Genomic DNA, 19508 nt, shown 5'->3' with positions numbered 1-19508 from the left:
ACGAGCAGTCAGTGGCTCTGAAGCTGCCAGCCGTCTGTACTATACTAGGCCAGGTATCTAGATTCTACAAATATGGGTCCAAGAGCCATGCAGATTGACTCATAAAATGGGTTGACACATTTCCATGGTCTGTGATTCCAATTTGTACATTGTTTCAGAGCCACAGAACTCATGTGCCGAAGGTCAAGTGCTCTGGGGAATGCTCACCATGAGAAAAGGCTACCAAGGCTTCGAGGATCCAGGTCACTGGGGCTGTGCTGCTATACTGGGAGCGTGTCTACACGTGCATTTCCTGCACATTAAAGTTACTGTACAGTTACTGCAGAGTAAGTGGGAATAGGGCCAGTGCCTACACGTGCAGTCAACCTGGGACTAGACTTAGTCCCAAATCAGAGCAGCCTGTCCTGTGCCCCTGGGGCCACCGAGGGGAGCTCCAGCCTCCGGTCACATGGCTGCCAGCACTTGGCAAACATGCCGATGCCAGAGGCATCTGTCAGCACGTGACAGCTGTCTTACAAGCACCCCTGCCAGACCCTCTGATCCCTGGCCAGCTCCTCCCCTGCCCGGGGGCTGCATGTCAAGTGCAGAGAAAGCATGAAGCAGCTTCCTTCCTGCCCACCCAACCTCCTCACACCATCCCTGTACCTGCCCCTGCCTCTGCCCCTACCAGCAGCATCCAGCACCCTGCTGCTTCAGCTCGGCCCCTCCCAGCAATGACCAGTGCCCCGGTCACACCCTGCACTCATGGATCGCAACCCTGAGCTATAATACCGTGGGGCATAAGTCTGGCCTGCCCTGGAATGGCCGCTGCTGCCTGTAGGGCTATCTGTGGCAGCTCGAAATATGTCTGCCCCCAGTTGCTGAGGAAGAGATGGCTACTGAGATCAATGCCTTCCTCAGTGAATGGGAAGCCCATGCTTGCCCAGCTACAAGGACTTAGGCTGCTCAATAAATGTGTGGTAGGTGTCCCAACTCTCTACATGTCCTGGAGCCAGGAGAGTGTGGGAGGGCAAGGCAAGGAGTAGGGGTCAGGATCGGAGCTGGGGTAGGGGCAGGTGGGGGTGGAGAATGAGACTGGTAGAAGCCACCCTCCAGTGTGGGACTTAGCATGGGCCTGGGGTCAGTGAGGCTGGCAGCTCAGCATGGGGATCCCCATGCCAGGACGCATCCAGCTCCACCTGGTGTCTGTGGCCTCCTGTGGGCTAGGTGCTGACACTTGGCCATGCTCCCCTCCACCTCCCCAGGGAGAAGCTGGTGCTGCTGGCTGCTGAAAGTGGTATGGTCAGTCACTCCTCATGGGCAGCTGCAGGGTGAGGCTAAGGCCAAGGCAGCTGCTGGCCAGGGCTCCCTGGGCTACCAGTGATGGCAATAGCTGGGGAGGAGTTCAGGGCAGGGTACTGAAGGCCTGAGGTCCCCTCCTCCAATGATGTGTCACTGGAGGTGACAGGCTGGGACATGGGTGCAGGCTCCTTGGGGACCCGAATGGGGTTCAGCTCCTGCATGAAGGGAATGGTCTTGGAGGCCCCACCAGACCAACGATTGTGGCCATTTACACCCACGCACTGGACCTGCAGGTCCTTGACCTTAATGTGGCACTGCCACACCAACTGCATTACACAAATTGCCAATTGATCAAATTACGAGCGAGACCTTTTGCGGGGGATAAGGCAAAGTGCTGCGTTTATTGGTTAAGCACTTAATACACACACATACCAAGTTCATACCCCAGTTTCTGTCCTGCACTGCTATACGTTACCAGTTTTATCGGTGCTTGGATCAAATTAATGGCCAGCCAAGTTGATCCGAGTGGGAGCAGGGCTCCTGCCAGTCCATCTCATCCAATGAACCGATGCTCCAGGATGACATGCAGAACAAGACCTAAAATTGATATGTCTTGCCCCATCTTTTATAGCCTTGTCCATTCATCCAGTCCTCTGGGCTTTTGCTAGGTTATCACTGTGTTCTTTCTTGAAGGTGGATTGCCGGTGTTCTCTCGCTGTTCTGGGGCAGATTCTTCTTGTTTGCTCTTTTATTTCTCTGCATTCTTCAGCCAGTCGCCAGATGATGTTTTCCTTTTCCACAAACACACTCTCACCCATACAGCATACAAAAGAGGAAAAGGTCAAGTACTTATGTCAAACTACAGAGCAATACAAAACGGAGATTCTCAAGGCAATGCAAAACTCAGGAAAATACATAAGCTTAAAAGCAATAGGCAAAACTCTATTTCCATGTTATTTATCTAACATCAAGCTGGTATTTATGCTATTTGCATAACGACTGGGGGTGGCCCCATACATGCATCTCAGCCACCAGGGCCTCATAAGGATGGACATTCAAGTGCCCACCCTGGACAAACTGCCTCAGGATGTCTTCCTCACCCCACAGTGCCCTAGGGGTGCACACATCCTCCTGGATCCAGTTTGGGCCTCTGGGGCTCCAGATAGGTGGGCACACGTGGATGGGGCTAGGGCTGGACACAGGGGAGGAGGATGATGTCATGCCCCTTGTTGGTTGACTGGGCCCCCATGCCACTGGCCCTGTGATGCTGGCCCTTGAGGGCTGACAGCATGACGCCCAACAGGGGATTGGCCAGGGAGTCACAGCCACATGGTTGAGGTGCTTCACTTTAGTCCTTGGAGGAGACAGATGTGGGGTTGAGAAGCAGTGGGGAGCAGGTGCTGCTTCTTCTAGCACAGCCAAAAAGGCCACTAGCCCAAATAGGATCATAGGCCTGCGCAATGGATGCAGCAAAAAGAGACCTTTGTAATGCTCACTTATGGCCAGGTACCAGCTCAGGAGGGTGACAGCCCAGGCAAATATTGCCTGCAGGCTGTCCAGAGGGGCACACAGGGCCTGCTTGACTCGTGGACAGAGAGTAGCTCCTGCCAGCTCCCTGTGGTGTGTGCCCCAAGGCACAAAGTAGCTTCAGCCTTTTATACCCTGCAGCTAGAAGCTGACAGAAAGCAGCTGAGCGCAGCTCCAGGAGAGGGGGTAAGGCAGGAGCCCTAAGGCCAGCCTCCAGCTGGCTCCATAGTGACTGGGCAGACCCAGCCTGGAGGCTCCCACATTACTGCACGGTAATGCCTCTACACATGCATTACTGCACTGCAACTAATCGCCTATCAATTTGGTACCTTCATGATGCAGCAGTGTAGTGTCCATCGGTGTCTACACATGATGAGCAGCTACTCTGCCATAGCAATTTCCACCCCTCTCACCCCTTCCATTATAGTACACTGTTATGGTGAAGTATCTGCTAAAAATAACCATGCACCATGCATGCAAAGGCTGTTACTGCACCTTGCTTTAGTACTTCCAACAGGAAGTACTAAAGCACTGGACAATAACATCACGATAAGGCAACATGTCCTCTTTCTAGAAATAAGGGAGATATGCCCTTTAGAGATAAGGGAGACATGCCCTCTCTCTAGAAATTGTTGATGGAGATGAAGCTTCTGGCAGAGCTGCTGGTAGAGACAAAGGTTCAGGCTTGATGGCTGACATCCATCAGGAGCAGAAACTATTTGTTCCCATTTGTCTGGAAAATACCAAGCCAAGTGCAGTACAACAGGATATAGGTAATAGATGATAATATACTTCTTAGGATTATCAAGCACCTCACATCGAGGGTTGTATCAACCTAGTCACTTTTACTCTGGAAGAACTTTTATTAGTTCTACAAAACCCATGAGAAATAATACATATTATTAGCATAAGTACAGAGGAGCCTGAAATTGTGTGTGTGGGGTGGAGGGGGGGGGTTCATGTTCAGAACGTTCCACCTCAAAGAGGGGAAGGAAAGATAAAGTTTTAACTGTTTACAAGAATATACTGCCTTTCAACCAGGTTCACCTTTAACAAACGTAAAGATACAACGCTTGTGCAGAAGACTCTTGAAACCCAAACCGCACAATTACTGTTTCTTTCACTTATCCTCATATCAGCCTGGTAGTTTGAATTCCCAGGATCCTAAATTTGCTGACAACTTTTCTCAGGCCCTCTTTCACTTCTCTGTTCCTCAGACTGTAGATAAGGGGATTGATCAGGGGTGTAAGGATTGTGTAGAAAACAGAAAATGCTTTGTTCAAGTATCTCAGCATGTTGTTTTTTGGTAGCAAATATACAATCAATATGGTCCCATAAAAAATGGTTACTACAATGAGGTGGGAGGAGCAGGTAGCAAATGCCTTTTGTCTTCCCCTCCCAGAAGGGATTCTCAGAATGGCATCTATGATACAAATGTAGGATGCCAGAGTTAAGAGAAATGGGGAAAGGGCAGCCAAGGAGGAAGTTATAAAACTAATAAGAATGACCAGCCTCGTATCACTGCAGGAGAGCTGTATCACTGGAGTGAAGTCACAAAAGAAGTGGTCAATCTCATTGTGCCCACAGAAAGTTAATTGTGACATAAAACTTATTAATAATGTAGAAAACAGCAATACTCCTAGCCAACATCCAGTTGCTAGCAGTAGACAGACTCTGCCATTCATTAACATTGCATAGAGCAGTGGTTTACAAATTGCTAAATACCTATCATAAGACATTGCAGCTAGGAGACAACACTCTGTACCTGCCAGGCTTGCAAAAAAATAAAACTGTGTAATGCAGCCCCTAACAGAAATGGTTCTGTTCCCTGTCAGGAGACTGGCCAGCATCCTGGGCAGCACGGTGGAGGTGTAGCAAGTCTCCAAGTATGACAAGTTTCCCAGGAAGAAGTACATGGGGGTATGAAGCTGTGGATCAGCAACAACAAGCACAATGATGAGGATGTTCCCAGTCACGGTCAACATATAGATCACTAGAAACAGCAGGAAGAGAAAAATCTGTAGCTGTGGAATGGTCCCAAATCCTAGAAGGAGGAATTCTGTGATAGATGTGTGATTGTCTCCTCCTACTTCCTCCATGAGGTGTAGCTGGGTTTTTCCTTTCACTCTTCTAGTGAGAAGCAAGGATTTTTGTGGGTGATATCTTTTATTGGACCTTTTTCATGGTCTGGATTAAGTTAGACAAGCTTTTGAACACAAGCATTTTTCATCAGGTCACTATTCTAGTGGGTTATTCCTGGAAAATGAAAAAAAAAAGTAATGATCTTTGAAAGTTTACTATATAGTTCCACCAGGGAGATGTACATTGCATCAATACTATGATTGTTCAGCCTCAGGGAACAGTTTATGTTGTCTTTGCTCAGGTTTTGCTCAGGGCTGTGGAATTGCAATTTCCTACCCACCTGCCCCAGGTACCAGCTCCACAGTTATTTAATGCCCTTCTGCCCATGGCATTGCATGCAGGTTTAATGGGCTTAGGGTCACAGAATCATAGATAATTATGGTTGGAAGCAACCTCATCAGTCCAACCCTCTGCTCAAAGCAGGACCTTTCCCAACTATATCATCCGAGACAAGGCTTTGTCTAGCCAGTCCTACTGCCTAATCATACCCAGCAGCTTTTAAGAGAAATGCATCCAAAAAGGAAATGTCCCAAGCAGATGCTTTCAGAAATTCCTTCTTCTCTTTTCTGTAGTTATAAATACTTCATCATCATAGTTACCGTAATCATCATCAACCTCAATATTAATGACCCTTCATGACTTCCACAGTAAGCTCAGCAATAAACTCATTCAAGCCTCATTAGTGGCACCCCCTTAGTCCTCAGGCCTATAACCATCCCCTTCCTTGGGGCTTTCAAATCTCCATCAAATCTCTGTCTTGCTCGCTGGCATCCTGGGTGTGTCTTATAGGAAATGAGAAAGAACATCTGGAGCTCCAGAGAGATTTTGTAGAGTGACAGCAATTGGTTTATAGTCAATAAGCTACAGAGTGGAAAGAGTAACAAACATGGAGAACTGGCTTCCAGTAACTTTCCAGTAGATTTCAGAATGGAAAGAAGAGGGGCAAGATGGAAAGCAGCAGGGCCATGAGTGTGCCAAGTATGGGAAGAGCTTCACTGGGACCACTAACCTGGCCTGACACCTGCACATCCACACAAGGGACCAGCAAGTCCGCCTACAGTGCAGGTAGTGCTTCAAGCACACCTACACCCTCAGCACCCACCAATGACTGCACTCAGATGAGCAGCCTCACCTCTGGGGCAAGTGCAGGGAGAACTTTCCTTGCCCCCTTCTCATGTTTTGGAGAGGGGATGGGAAGGTGTTCAAGGGGGGAAATTAGGGAGGGGTCTTTGGGGTCAGGGAGCTGGGGAGGAAGAGGGGAAGAGTGGGGGTTTACGGGGTTCAGTGTTGGGGCAGATGGAGGGGGGCATTTGGGTTTGGGGCTCTAGAAAGCTTTTGTAAGTTATTCTGTCCTCTTAGCTTGAGCCACTGAGCCTTTGTTAGGAAAAGTGTCATATAAATTGAATACATTAAATAAATACGTACAGTTGCATTGGTTGAAGCCCAAAGAAAGGCTGACAAACTAAAAGGTGTCAGAATGAATTCTAGCTGTGTGGAGGGAGATCAGTGGCCATATCTTACAGGTGTTAAGAAGAAAAGTTCTGCAAGAAAAGTCAGACCTTCAATATGAGGATACAGAGGCAAAGTAGAGAGACAAGATGTCAAAGGGACAGGTGGGTGCTTTAGTCTGGATGGAACAAGAGCTGTGTGTGGAAGATCTATGGGCCATCACCCTAAAAAAAACTATAGTTTTCTAGACCGCTTTCCCAGAGGTCAGATTTTCAGGGAGACAGGCACTAACTGAATAGGGATGTGGGTTGAATACTTTATTTTTATGCTATTTTGTTTCCTTTCAAGATGAGGACACCTAACAGATGTGTGTACTATGAGGGGTAAGCGTAAGAAAAAAGAGAAGAATTTAATTAGAAGAATTAAAGAAAAGGGAAGTGATGAGAAGTCACACGGCTGAGCAGGGTATATGATGGGGCCAACTTGTGCAAGGGATGGCATTAGGAAATAAGAGATTATATGAAATCCTGCATTTCAGGCTAAGGAAAAGGAGGAAATAAGTGTAGGAAGGGGAGAGGTGCAAGGGAGATGAGCTGAGGGAAGGTGGGAATTTATATAATATGATGTCTTTTTCCCTTGGAAGAAACCAGCAAGAACCTGTGGGGATATGAAGAAGGAAGAGCTTGAAGAACAAAGCAATGATGGTGAAAAGCACCAGAGACATGATGTCAGCTTTGATGAAGCTGGAGAGGCAGAACTGAACAAGGAGAAAGAATTAGTAGAGGAAGAGATAAGCTGGGTCATGGGATTTCTGTGAGAAATGCTCTACAGCAGGAGGGCAAGAAAAGCAGCTGATTCAGGGCATGCGAGGGGGCTAGGAGGTTGGTTAGGTGGATTTTGCAGTGGGAGAGAGAGAGGAGAAAGTTAAACGTGGAGGGGAGCGTAACAGGTAGAGCTGCAACAGAGCAGCTCCTACTCACAACTGCCAACTATGCTGTCTTGTGCCTCAGACGCAGGAGCTGTGATGAAATGCGTGAAGGGGAGAATGAAAAGCAAGCTTGATCAACAGCTATCCAAACACGGCATGCATCAGGGACAAATGCAGGGCTGCTAACTCATCACTGCTGTGTGTGCTTCTGCTGTAAGGATTGGATCCCTCTCCTGAGTGCAGCTTGGAGCATGCAAGGGGGGCGCACAGGATGGACCTAGAAAACCCAGCCCTTGCATTTGCCAACGTTTGAAGATGAGTTTCAGAAAGAAAGGGGAGAGGATAGGATATCCCTGGAATGAAGATGTATAAGAGAAAGAGGTTGCTTGGATGAGGAAAAGGACAAGGAACCAGAAAAAAAGCACATCTGTTCTGTCCCCAGCTATACCGTGCTGGCCACCTGACATGTAGGAGTCGGTTGGGTAGGACTGCAGGCAGGATCCAAGGATACAAGACGGTAGCTCTCACTCTGTCCTGTCAGCCTCCCTGTGGTTAGACCAAGCAGCCATAACATAACACTTACCTATAATCCTCTCCATCTGTAGTGGTGGGGTGTGGGGATCAGTGTCGTGGACCCCATCGCTCTGCTCCTCGCAGTGTCACAGAGTCTCTCTACATGCTACTCACGAGCTGGAATGATCTTGCTGTCTTGCCTGTTGGATGTTGCTGTGTGTCCATGCCCAGCACCACTGCCCCCGTTCGGCATTCGCTCAGGTTTATAAGAAAGCAGCTTCTCACCACCAGGCGTTCATGATGAAACTTTCCTTGGGATTGCAGATAATGATCACTTCTAGCTATTGAATTCACAAGGGAATTAACTTTGTGGCATTTGTTTAAGAGAGTAAACATCGCGGATTCTGCAGTTCTTGTTCAAAACTCAAAATAAATGTCTTTTTCCATAAGGTACAATCTGTATTGTAGCAAGAGCCAAAATAAGTGAGAAAAAACATGCATCGTGTTAATAATTGTATAGAATACTTATGAGGCCATTTTGATCTGTAGTTTTTGTGGTCTGTCTTCAAAGACAGATAAGTATCAGCCCCATTTTACAGATTGGGAAAGTGAAGCACAAAAACTGCAAAGTGCTTTGACAATGAGCACCCGTGAAGTCAGTGGCAGATCCAGAAGTAGAACCCAGATCTCCACATTTCCATGGAACGGGAATCTCCCCTGGACCGGGTTGCACATCATTTTTTAAATATTATTTCATGACTGCAAAACATGGGAAATACCAATACATGGATATGAGAGCCAAAATCAAGATGTAAGGGACCATTTCTCATTCATATGGAAGGTTCCTTTACTCCAAAATAATATTTGGTCCCACCTTCCTTTATCATAACACTGCCAGGGCAATTTAAAATGAACTTAAGTGAAGGGTAAAATAGACCAAGATCTTAGTCAGCATTGGGTATTTATGCAGCATTTTCATGCCATCTTGATAAATGCTTTCAGAATATCTCGAATGATAAACAGTGCTCAGAGAACCCCCTGTGATGGCTTTGGATGCTCAAACCACCTGGGGATGCAGGAATCTATTTAATCAGATGTATTTTCAAGTTTGATTGCAATAGAGTGGTGTCTTCCAGTTCATCACACTTGATATCTGGTTCACCTCACTCAGCTTCATCAGCCATTGCCAGTTCTCTGCATCAGATCAGGCCCTGCACCAGCTCTGGGTGCTGACACAAGTGACCTTTTCTTTCCCGTGACTGACAGCTATTCCCTTACAGAAGAGCATGGCTTCAGAGTACTTTAAAAGGGCCGGATCCCATGACAAGCTGAATGCTCGTTACATGAGGGTTCAGATGAAGGTTTCCCTCAACTGATTGCTGCAGCCAATCACTGCAGCTGCTTCAGGGAGTGGCTGTGGCCACTTTTGGGAGTGGTTGCAGTGATTGGCTGGTGCTTGCAGGGCAGGCACGAGCACTCCCACCTGCCCCCACTGTCCATTGCCATGCTAATGGTGTGTGATGGCTTATCTTGTGTTTTCACGTTTACATTTTTATTATGAAAATACCCCCAAATAATTAGAAAAATATATCTTAGGAAGCTTTTGGGTTGAAAAACCCTTTGTCAGGCTGAGGAAACACCTGCAGCTGGTTGTCTGCTGGTCCTGGATGGCAGGAACAGTAAAGAAGCCAGAGGCTGGCCTGGTACGCATATGTACTGCTGACAGTAACATATATCCAACACAACATCTTTAATTCTTGCTGGCAATTCCTTTATCAGAAGAAAGGCTGTGACAGTTCTGCCTGGGTACCTGTGAAGCTGCTGGTGCTATTGGTGTTGAGCCAGCTGAGTTATTTTGACCTGCCATCATTTACAGTGGTGGACTGGACCGAGGCCGTAGGGAAGGAGAAGCCCTCATGGGGGCACACTGCCGTGTTGTGCAGAGGCCCCAGTGCCAGGAAGGGTGCACCTGAGCACACACACAGTCCCACAAGCACCCATGTCACGAGTTTTGCCTGCCTGCAGCCACAGGTGCAGGCCCCAGAACCCAGACTCCTCCTTGACAGCTGGCAGGCTCTGTGGTCGCAGCAGGCTCTAGGAGGCCTGCAGTTTTCACCCCCCCCCCCCCCCCCCGTGCCTTAACACGCACAGTGTCACCTATGTCATGAATCTGGCTTGTCAGCAGGTTGAGGTGCAGCTTCCCAGAAACCCCTGCACCTATCTCCTTGAAACTTGGCAGGCTTTCTGGCCTCAGCAAGAGCTACCAGCCCTGTAGTGTTCACCCCACTGTGGCTTAACACACACACGTGACATGAGTTTTACTTGTCAGCAGCTTGAGCTGCAGTTTTTCAGAAACCCCTGCATCTATCTCCTTGAAACTTGGCTGTCTTTGTTGCCTCAGCAAGAGCTACCATCCCTGCAGTTTTTACCCTGCTGTGGCTTAACACACAGACATGACATGAGTTTTGCTTTCAGGACTTTAAGGTGCTGTTCCTCAGAGACCCCTGCACCTATCACCTTGAAACTACCATCCCTGCGAGTTTCATCTGAGTCAGCCATAAAACAGCAAAGTTAGAGATATTTAATTGATTCCCCATTATACCCTATGGCCGGATCTCCAAATCTCTCAGAATCGTCTCCGAATGTTTTCTGAATTGATTCGACCAAACTGAATTGGAAAAGCGATTCGAATCTCCAAATCGAATTGGCCAAATCCAAATTGGCCAAATCCAAATTGAATAATTGCCTATTCACACAGGCCTAAAAATTACACACAGTACCACATGGAAAGAGCGAAAGAGAGCGAGAGAGAGAGAATTTAATTTGTCCTATCTTTTTTTTTTTACAATGTTAGAAAAGGAGTAGTATGATAACTAAATATGTCAAGAGCCCAAGACTTCTGTCTAATTTAAAGTTTAGTATATTTATGAATCAAATTCTTTACTTAAAAAGAATGTTATCTACTCACAATTAAATCTGGCAGATCAGCTCTTTACATATTTTTTGTCACATTAAATACCTTTCAAGTTCAAGATGTTACTACTGCTCAGCAAACCCAACCAAATGTGAATGCATTCTCTAAGATACTGGTTTCCTTCCCAGGCTATGCTGTAATGTCTATTTATACTAGAGTAAATGCATTCATAATATAACCCTGGATTTTCCTAAACAGCTTCTTGTACCACAAAAGTCCTTGCTTAGTTCATTATAGTGTATGATATCAGACACAATGTATCAGATTTAACAAAGTTAGGGATCATTTTAGGAAGTGTTAGGGTGACAAATTTGGATCTTGGGGAGCACTGCATTTGCAGCTGAAGAAAGGCTTTACTCTGCCTCTCAGCACAGCTGCTGAACACAAGGCAAAATGATATATTAACAGTGACATTGCAAGGCTCTTAGGGAAGCATTTTCCTAAGAATATAGTAGTGTGATAGATTTATAGCCTATTGTGTAAGAAGAACAAGATGCAGCCCACCAGCTATCCTCAGGAGATAAAGCAGAAGCAAGACCTTGGAGATGAAGAAGGAGTCACGAAGCAATGGCAATTGACCAGGAGAAGCCGGGTTCACGGTTTTAAGCATGCGCACTTAGCAAAAAGTCATGTAAATGAGTGAAATGCATAGGCAATTCCTTGCTAATGAAGTAGACCGTAAAGAGAAGCAGAGCTTGAGATAGGAGGAGATATGTGTGGAACAAAGGAGGGGCAAAGGTAGAGTAAATGTTAATGAGTATAAACCAAAGTGCATGAATATGGAAAAAAACTAATGTTTAGCGCAGGTCCCCAGGTTCTTGGGCCTGGCCTGAAGCTGTCTCCATTCTCAATAAAGCTGTTGTCGAGCAATGTGTGCTGGTGTTTGCTCACTTTGCTCCCTGAGCAACTGGACCCCTGAGCAATTGGATCGTCGTCTCCCTAGTCATTGGGCGGCTCATGGAGTGGGGGTCTAAGTGAGGATGTAAATCGTTCCCCTCTCCCTCCTCTTATTTGCTCTCAATAGCTAGTCAGACTTACAAGTGAGGAATTGTAGAGGGGAAAAAGTTCAAAAATTATCATTTCTATTGTCCCTAGGAATTCAGCAGAGCGAAGGCAGTGTTGGCAAACTATGTCCCATGCTTCAAGCAATTATACATACGGGTTTTGTAATAGTGTCATGAGATCATAATCTGAAAACAGTGGAACGACACAAGGTCTAATGACTGTAACTATTGCTATATTGATGAATTCAGTCTCATGAGCTGCTTTTCTGGGAACTAGCTTATAACAGCAGCTTGTAAGGGGCTGCTCTGTAATTCTGTGCCTCAACAACTAACTGGTCTCAAGTATTTTGTCCCCTGCTGCTTGCACAAAAGGACACAAGTCTGCATTTGTGTAGAACACTATGTTTGATTTCTAAACATTAAAAACATAGCCACGGCACAAAGCAAATGTGAAGATGTGAACATATTTCTTCCACTTCTCACACTGCAAATCAAGAGTCTTGTCTTTAACTCCTTGTTCTATAAATGGACTTTAGCTGTTCCTAGCAGCTTGGATGGCCAAAGGAAACCTAGGAAGTTAGTTTTCCAACTCTTACTCCTAAGAGTAAGGGCAGCTGGGGAGGAAGAGGGGAAGAGTGGGGGTTTACGGGGTTCAGTGTTGGGGCAGATGGAGTGGGGCATTTGGGTTTGGGGGTTTAGGGGAGAGGATGGGATATCTCTGGAATGAAGATGTATAAGAGAAAGAGGTTGCTTGGATGAGGAAAAGGACAAGCAACCAGAAAAAAAGCACATCTGTTCTGTCCCCAGCTATACCGTGCTGGCCACCCCGACATGTAGGAGTCGGTTGGGTAGGACTGCAGGCAGGATCCAAGGATACAAGGCGGTAGCTCTCACTCAGTCCCGCCAGCCTCCCTGTGGTTAGACCAAGCAGCCATAACATAACACTTACCTATAATCCTCTCCATCTGTAGTGGTGGGGTGTGGGGATCAGTGTCGTGGACCCCATCACTCTGCTCCTCGCAGTGTCACAGAGTCTCTCTACATGCTACTCACGAGCTGGAATGATCTTGCTGTCTTGCCTGTTGGATGTTGCTGTGTGTCCATGCCCAGCGCCACTGCCCCCGTTCGGCATTCGCTCAGGTTTATAAGAAAGCAGCTTCTCACCACCAGGCATTCATGATGAAACTTTCCTTGGGATTGCAGATAATGAACACTTTTAGCTATTGAATTCACAAGGGAATTTACTTTGTGGCATTCTTTTAAGAGAGTAAACATTGTGTATTCTGCCTTTCTAATTCAAGACTCAGAAGAAATGTCTCTTTCTGTAATGTAAAGTGATATTGTAGCAAGAGCCAAAATAAGTGAGAAAAAAACATGCATCATGTTAATAATTGTATAGAATACTTATGAGGCCATTTTGATCTGTAGTTTTTGTGGTCTGTCTTCAAAGACAGATAAGTATCAGCCCCATTTTACAGATTGGGAAAGTGCAGCACAAAAACTGCAAAGTGCTTTGACAATGAGCACCCGTGAAGTCAGTGGTAGATCCAGAAGTAGAACCCAGATCTCCACATTTCCATGGAACGGGAATCTCCCCTGGACCAGGTTGCACATCATTTTTTAAATATTATTTCATGATACATGCGAAACATGGGAAATACCAATACATGGATATGAGAGCTGAAATCAAGATATAAGGGGCCATTTCTCATTCATACGGAAGGCCCCTTTACTCCCAAGTAATATTTGGTCCCACCTTCCTTTATCATAACACTGCCAGGACAATTTAAATTGAACTTAAGTTAAGGGTAATCAGGACCAAGGTCTTAGTTAGTATTGGGTATTTATGCAGCATTTTCATGCCATCTTGATAAATGCTTTCAGAATATCTTGAATGGTAAACAGTGCACAGAGAAGCCCCTTTGATGGCTTTGGATGCTCAAACCACCTGGGGATGCAGGAGTCTATTTAATCAGATGTATTTTCATGTTTGATGTATTTTCAAGTTTGATTGCAATAGAGTGGTGTCTTCCAGTTCATCACACTTGATATCTGGTTCACCTCACTCAGCTTCATCAGCCATTGCCAGTTCTCTGCATCAGATCAGGCCCTGCACCAGCTCTGGGTGCTGACACAAGTGACCATTTTTTTCCTGTGACTGACAGCTATTCCCTTACAGAAGAGCATGGCTTCAGAGTACTTTAAAAGGGTGGGATCTCATGGTAAGCTGAACCCTTGTTACATGAGGGTTCAGATGAAGGTGTTCCTTCAACCAATTGCTGTGGCTGATCCCTCCAGCCGCTTCAGGGTGTGGTTGCAGAGATTGGGTGGCTCTTGCACGGGGGGCACAGGTGCTCCTGCCTGCTCCGCCTGTCCATTGCCACACTCATGGTGTGTGATGGCTTATCTTCCATTTTTATGTTTATATGTTTATTATGAAAAAATCCCAACATAGTTATAAAAATATATCTTAGGAAGCTTTTGGGTTGAAAAACCCTTTGTCAAGCTGAGGAAGTACCTGCAGCTGGTGTGTCTGCTGGTCCTGGATGGCAGGAACAGTAAAGAAGCCAGAGGCTGGCCTGGCATGCACAAAAGGACACAAGTCTGCATTTGTGTAGAACACTATGTTTGATTTCTAAGTATTAAAAACATAGCCACGGCACAAAGCAAATGTGAAAATGTGAACATATTTCTTCCACTTCTCGCACTGCAAGTCAAGAGTCTTGTCTCTAACTCCTTGTTCTATAAATGGACTTTAGCTGTTCCTAGCAGCTTGGATGGCCAAAGGAAACCTAGGAAGTTAGTTTTCCAACTCTTACTCCTAACACGAAGGACCTGGTTACATAACAGTGCTTCTTAGAGAATGCCAGGCCAGGACTCTATTCCACTTTCCAGAGGGAGCAGTTTCTAGTCTTTTAACTATGAAATTAGGACTATGAATGTATGGTTTCTAATCTCAGCTTTGTGCCATCTGATTTACTATTGAAGATAGGACCAAGCAGAATCAATGCTGTTTGAAAGGAAAGCAAGAGACATTTAAACTAGCATTCCTTTCCCTTCCTGACTCTGTAAATAGTCATTTCTTTCATCAGAATTTACATGACCCGAGGAATTATCTTCCTGGACAGATAGTTCTGCACTTGTGGACAATCAAATATGCAGACACTCACAGGGTAGACTAAGGACCAGGTTTCTGCTCCTCCCTCACCTAGCAGAGTCTTCAATTTGGATTTCAACTGATTTCCTACAGCCAAGCTCTAATCAGCACAGCACAGGTAAGGCATTTTTCCCTGTCTCGCTGGCACTCCTTCTAAAGCTGGCCCACTGGGCAGCCACGGGCACAAGGTATATTGAAGATCTTGGATGGTCAGGGCACACTAAATTAAGTCCGAGAGTGAATAGCTTCGTAAAGTGACTGCTGACTCGGAGGGAGAAAAGCCTAGGTTTTTTACATAGACTTTTTTTTCTTCCTAGGGAGGCAGAAATTACCCCCTCTACCCTTTTTCTTTTTTCTTTAATTATTATGTTTGTGGCTTACTTTCAAAAGGTGGGTCAGGAAAATTTTGTGGGAATGCTGGATTTGTGCTTAGAGTACTATACTTGGAAGTCAGAGACCAAAATCCAATATTCTCTACGTGACGGGGCCTAAAACCTAGGTCCTCAGGCTTCCAGGATGAATGTCCCAACAATTCAGCTGCATCAGACGAGGTATAGAATACTAAGAATCGGAAAAGACCCTCTCCCTCATTCTTTGCCAGCCTGCATGTATATAGTTTTGGTCTAGTTTTCGAGTGATGCAATTTTTCTGGACAGGTATCTGCCAGAAATGACGGTTAGATGACCTGGAAACAATGGCTTGTCATTCCGGGTAATCTCTCCCTTTATTGGTTTCATCAGGTAAAAGGACCAAATGGGAAAACAAGATGAAACCACAGTGATGGTATTCATTGTTCTGGGCTTCCCTGGATCCTTCTCTTTGCAGATCTCCATCTTCATGTTCTTCTTTCTTGTTTATATCCTAACAGTCACCGGAAACATGGCTATCATAACCCTTGTAATTACCAACCACCGGCTCCACACCCCCATGTACTTTTTCTCTGCAACCTCTTTTCTAGAAATATGGTACACAACAGCTTCTGTTCCCAAGACCCTTGCCCTTTTCTTAGGGAAAAGCAGAACTATCTCCCTCCATGGCTGCCTCCTGCAGACATACTTTATGTTTTCCTTTGGCTGCACAGAACATTTCCTCTTGGCTTTCATGGCCTATGATCGCTAGTTAGCCATTTGCCACCCACTGCGCTAATAGCTCTATTATGAACAACACCTTATCTACTCAGATGGCCATTGCATGTTGGGTGGGTGGTTTCCTGGTTATCTCAATAATAGCATTTCTAATTGGCAAGTTGTCCTTCTGTGGTCCTAATATCATTAACAATTTCTGGTGCAATATAGATTCCTGAATAATCCTATCTTGCACAGTCACGCACATAGTTGAGTCAGCAGCTTTCATCATCGCAGTGATTGTCATCCTTGGCTCACGTAAAAAATCAGCGTCCCCATGCTGATATTCATTCCATTAATGAAAATCTAATCACAACAACAAAGTAAATAAAAATCCGGACGTTCACAGACTGTAAGGGCTGGAAGGGACCTCGTGAGATCATCGGGTCCAGCCCCCTGCACGAGACATGAAAGACAACTGGAGTCATGTGACTCCAGCAAGGTGACCGTCCAGTCTGCTCTTGAAGATTCCCAGGTGTTACCAAATTTGCCCATTACTTTGGGGTGTGCTCATTTATTAGGGATAGTTTCTAGGGTCTTGGTGATTCTGTCAATGTGCTGCTTGTGTTACTATACGGAGCTGTATCTCTCCCTTCTGCAAGCCCTCACCCCCAGAGGAGCTATCTTGCAGGACTCAATCTCAATGGGACTGGGTTCCTCCAGTCACCAAATCAGTCATACACACAAACACACACAAATTAACGTGACACGCCTGACCTGGCTGGGCTGATCAGCATGGACAGGCTGACACCCTCATATGCCAAGAATGAGTTCATAAGAGCAACAATAAAATGCAGTCAGACACAAGCACACAGGTGACCAGAATCCCTCTGAATCCGGCTGGGTGTCCAGCTGACACCCTCATGGGCCAGCATTCAGTTCATAAGGGCACGTCTGAGTCAAACTGGGTCAATCAGCCTATACAAGCTGATCCCCTTATGTGTTTCAAACTCAGCACATCCCAATCTTTGGCCTCTTGGTGAGCAGACCCCACAATATTTTTGGGCTTCACAGGGATCTTTAGCTTAGGTAAAAGAAGCGTTGCTGCAGAGCACAGGAGGAAAGAGAAGCAGAGAAGGAAAAATATACCCAATTACTACCAGTTTGCCTATAAAAGTTATTTATTGCTAAGCATATGAAATATATAATGGTACTAATCATAATAAACATGCAAAAGAAAAACAAACACAAACAATGACAATACTACCCTGGTTTTACTAAGTATTTGGGGAAACTTAGCTCAAGCTTAACTGATACAGTTCAGGTTCAGAAGTTTATGCCTAAAGAGAAGAGAGAGAGAGAGAGAGCGCTGGGATCTCACCTAGTCCAAGGTACTCAGGCTGCAAAGCTGACAGGCACAGTCCGTAGCACAATCCTTGAAGAGAGAGACGATCTGTTCTTCCAGCGTCCCAAGAACGACAGGGGATGGTGTCAGCACAGGAGTTTTCTTCTTCTTTCTTCTTTTCTTTCTTCTTCTCTTCTTCTCCTTGAAACACACACACCTTTTACAGATTTTTACCCTCAGTTCAGCTGCTTTGAAGCACCCTTAATTGTGTAAATCATTGTCTTTTCTATTGACAAGGGGTTATCTGGTTTGGAACATCTCAAGAAACTGATTGATAATCAGGAAACACTTAAGATTAGGGAGTAACGAAATACTTGGGAGCCAGCTTGAGATTCCTATGGATGGCAGATATACTGATGGGATATCTCACGGTTTCTTCAGGAACAATAGATAGCTTGCAGCATCAGGATTTTGGATTTTTACTTGTTATGCACAAGCCTCAGCTTAGCATGACTTTTCCAGATCTTACTATAGTCTTTTAACAGATTTAAGACAATTATTGGGGTGCTCATAACCTTTTGTGGAGAGGACTCCCACCAGTCGTCTCGGGAAAGGTATTATAACACCTGTGATTAGGGCTCCAGCAGGCTTGATGCTGTGATGAACCCTTAACCATTGTTCAAATGTTGCCCATACCCGCTCTGACTCGGTCTCTTGCCTCAGCATTCCCTATGAAATAACCCAATCTTCCCTCAAAACTGTTTTTTTGCATGATGTAGCTTCACAGGAGACTATATTACCTTGAAAAAGAGAGAGACAGAGAGAGAATGACTGCAGACTGTAAGCAATAGAAAAAGACACAATACTAATTAGGGAGTGAGAGAGAGAGAGAAGAGGAAGAAAACTGGAATTCAAAATGTGAACTGTTGGTGTGGCGGCGAGGCACCTCCACAGGCTCCTGAAGGGGAGAGTATAATCCCCGTGGGCCCCAAGCCCCAGAAACAGCCCCCCCGTGTGGAAAACTTACCTCCCGCCGGGCAGCCAGAGCAGGAGCAGGAACCATGGCTGCGGCCGCGGCCGTGCGAGCCAGTTTTACACAGGCTGTTTAATTAGCTGTTTCCCAGGTGGGGAACAACTGGACCAATTGTAGTGTCCATGCTGGTCACTGTGGGAAGATTTAGAAGCCCCACCAGAACCCAGGCAAGGAGGGAGCCGGAGAGCGAATGCGCTGGTGTGTAGCACGCCAGACATGCTGAGGCTCCTGCATGGGAGAGGAGCAGCACAGCCGGTGCAGCACGAGCAGGCAGAGCAGGGGAGGCTTTTGAGCCCCCTGTAGAAGGCAGAGCAGGGGAAGCATTCGAGGACCCTGTAGAAGGCTGGGGCAAAGGAGGCAGCTCTGCATCCCTCTCTTCCTCAGGAGTCCATTTCTTTTGAAAAAAAAGAAAAAGAAAAAAAATAAGAGCGAGGGAGAAGAGGCGTAAGAATAAAGCGCCCTCCTCAGAGGAACTGCAGTGGGCGTGACATGACGTCTAAATAGCCTGACAGTCTCGAGGGAGGGAAGGCTATGCATCAAGGCAGGAGGGACAAATATCAACCGAGCCCACTCGGACGTGGGATTCCCCTCGAGGCAAGCTGTGGTGAAGCCAGCAAGACCGAACCACCATTGTGCTGATGCCCATCTGGTTGGTGAGTGGACGGGGTGTAGGGAAGGTGGAGCCCCATGGAACATCGTGCCTAAATCATGAGTACTGCCGTTTCCTGGGGAAGCCCTCCCAGAAAGAAGATCTCCATTGAACCCTCTCTCTTTATAAAAATAATATCAAGTCGTGGCAGGCGAGTTGAGGGGAGGGGCTACACACCCGACAGGCAGTGCAACATGCAAGGCACCTTTTATCACAGTTGGTTACATACTACTCGGTAGCATTCATGCATGTCATGCATCTTTATTTCTCCACTGCTTTTACACCAGTCTGGAACGCCGATGACTAGGACAGTACAAACATTCTTATGGGTACGGGAGAACTTAATTTGTTTAGGCTGGAAGCCTGTGCACCAGAATATTTTAACACTCAGTTCCCATTAACCAATTTTTATTCCCAAATCATAGAATCATAAAAAAATAGG

At 46.1% G+C, this 19508-nt stretch overlaps 1 protein-coding gene across 1 annotated transcript; it reads right to left on the bottom strand.

The window, feature by feature from the left end:
* Positions 1-1651: 1651 nt before the first annotated feature.
* LOC132245677 (olfactory receptor 6N1-like) lies at positions 1652-8008 on the bottom strand. Its single transcript, XM_059718360.1, has 2 exons — positions 7911-8008; positions 1652-5064 (listed from the first exon to the last, which is right to left on the bottom strand). Exon 2 carries the CDS (start codon positions 4905-4907, stop codon positions 3939-3941), a length of 969 nt encoding a protein of 322 aa, XP_059574343.1. The 5' UTR covers positions 4908-5064; positions 7911-8008; the 3' UTR covers positions 1652-3938.
* Between the last annotated feature and the right edge of the window lie 11500 nt (positions 8009-19508).

The sequence above is a fragment of the Alligator mississippiensis genome, chromosome 15 (assembly GCF_030867095.1).
Source record: "Alligator mississippiensis isolate rAllMis1 chromosome 15, rAllMis1, whole genome shotgun sequence".
Lineage (NCBI taxonomy): Eukaryota > Metazoa > Chordata > Crocodylia > Alligatoridae > Alligator > Alligator mississippiensis.
The sequence above is the reverse complement of the archived record's forward strand: the minus strand, read 5'-3'. Positions and strand labels throughout refer to the sequence as shown.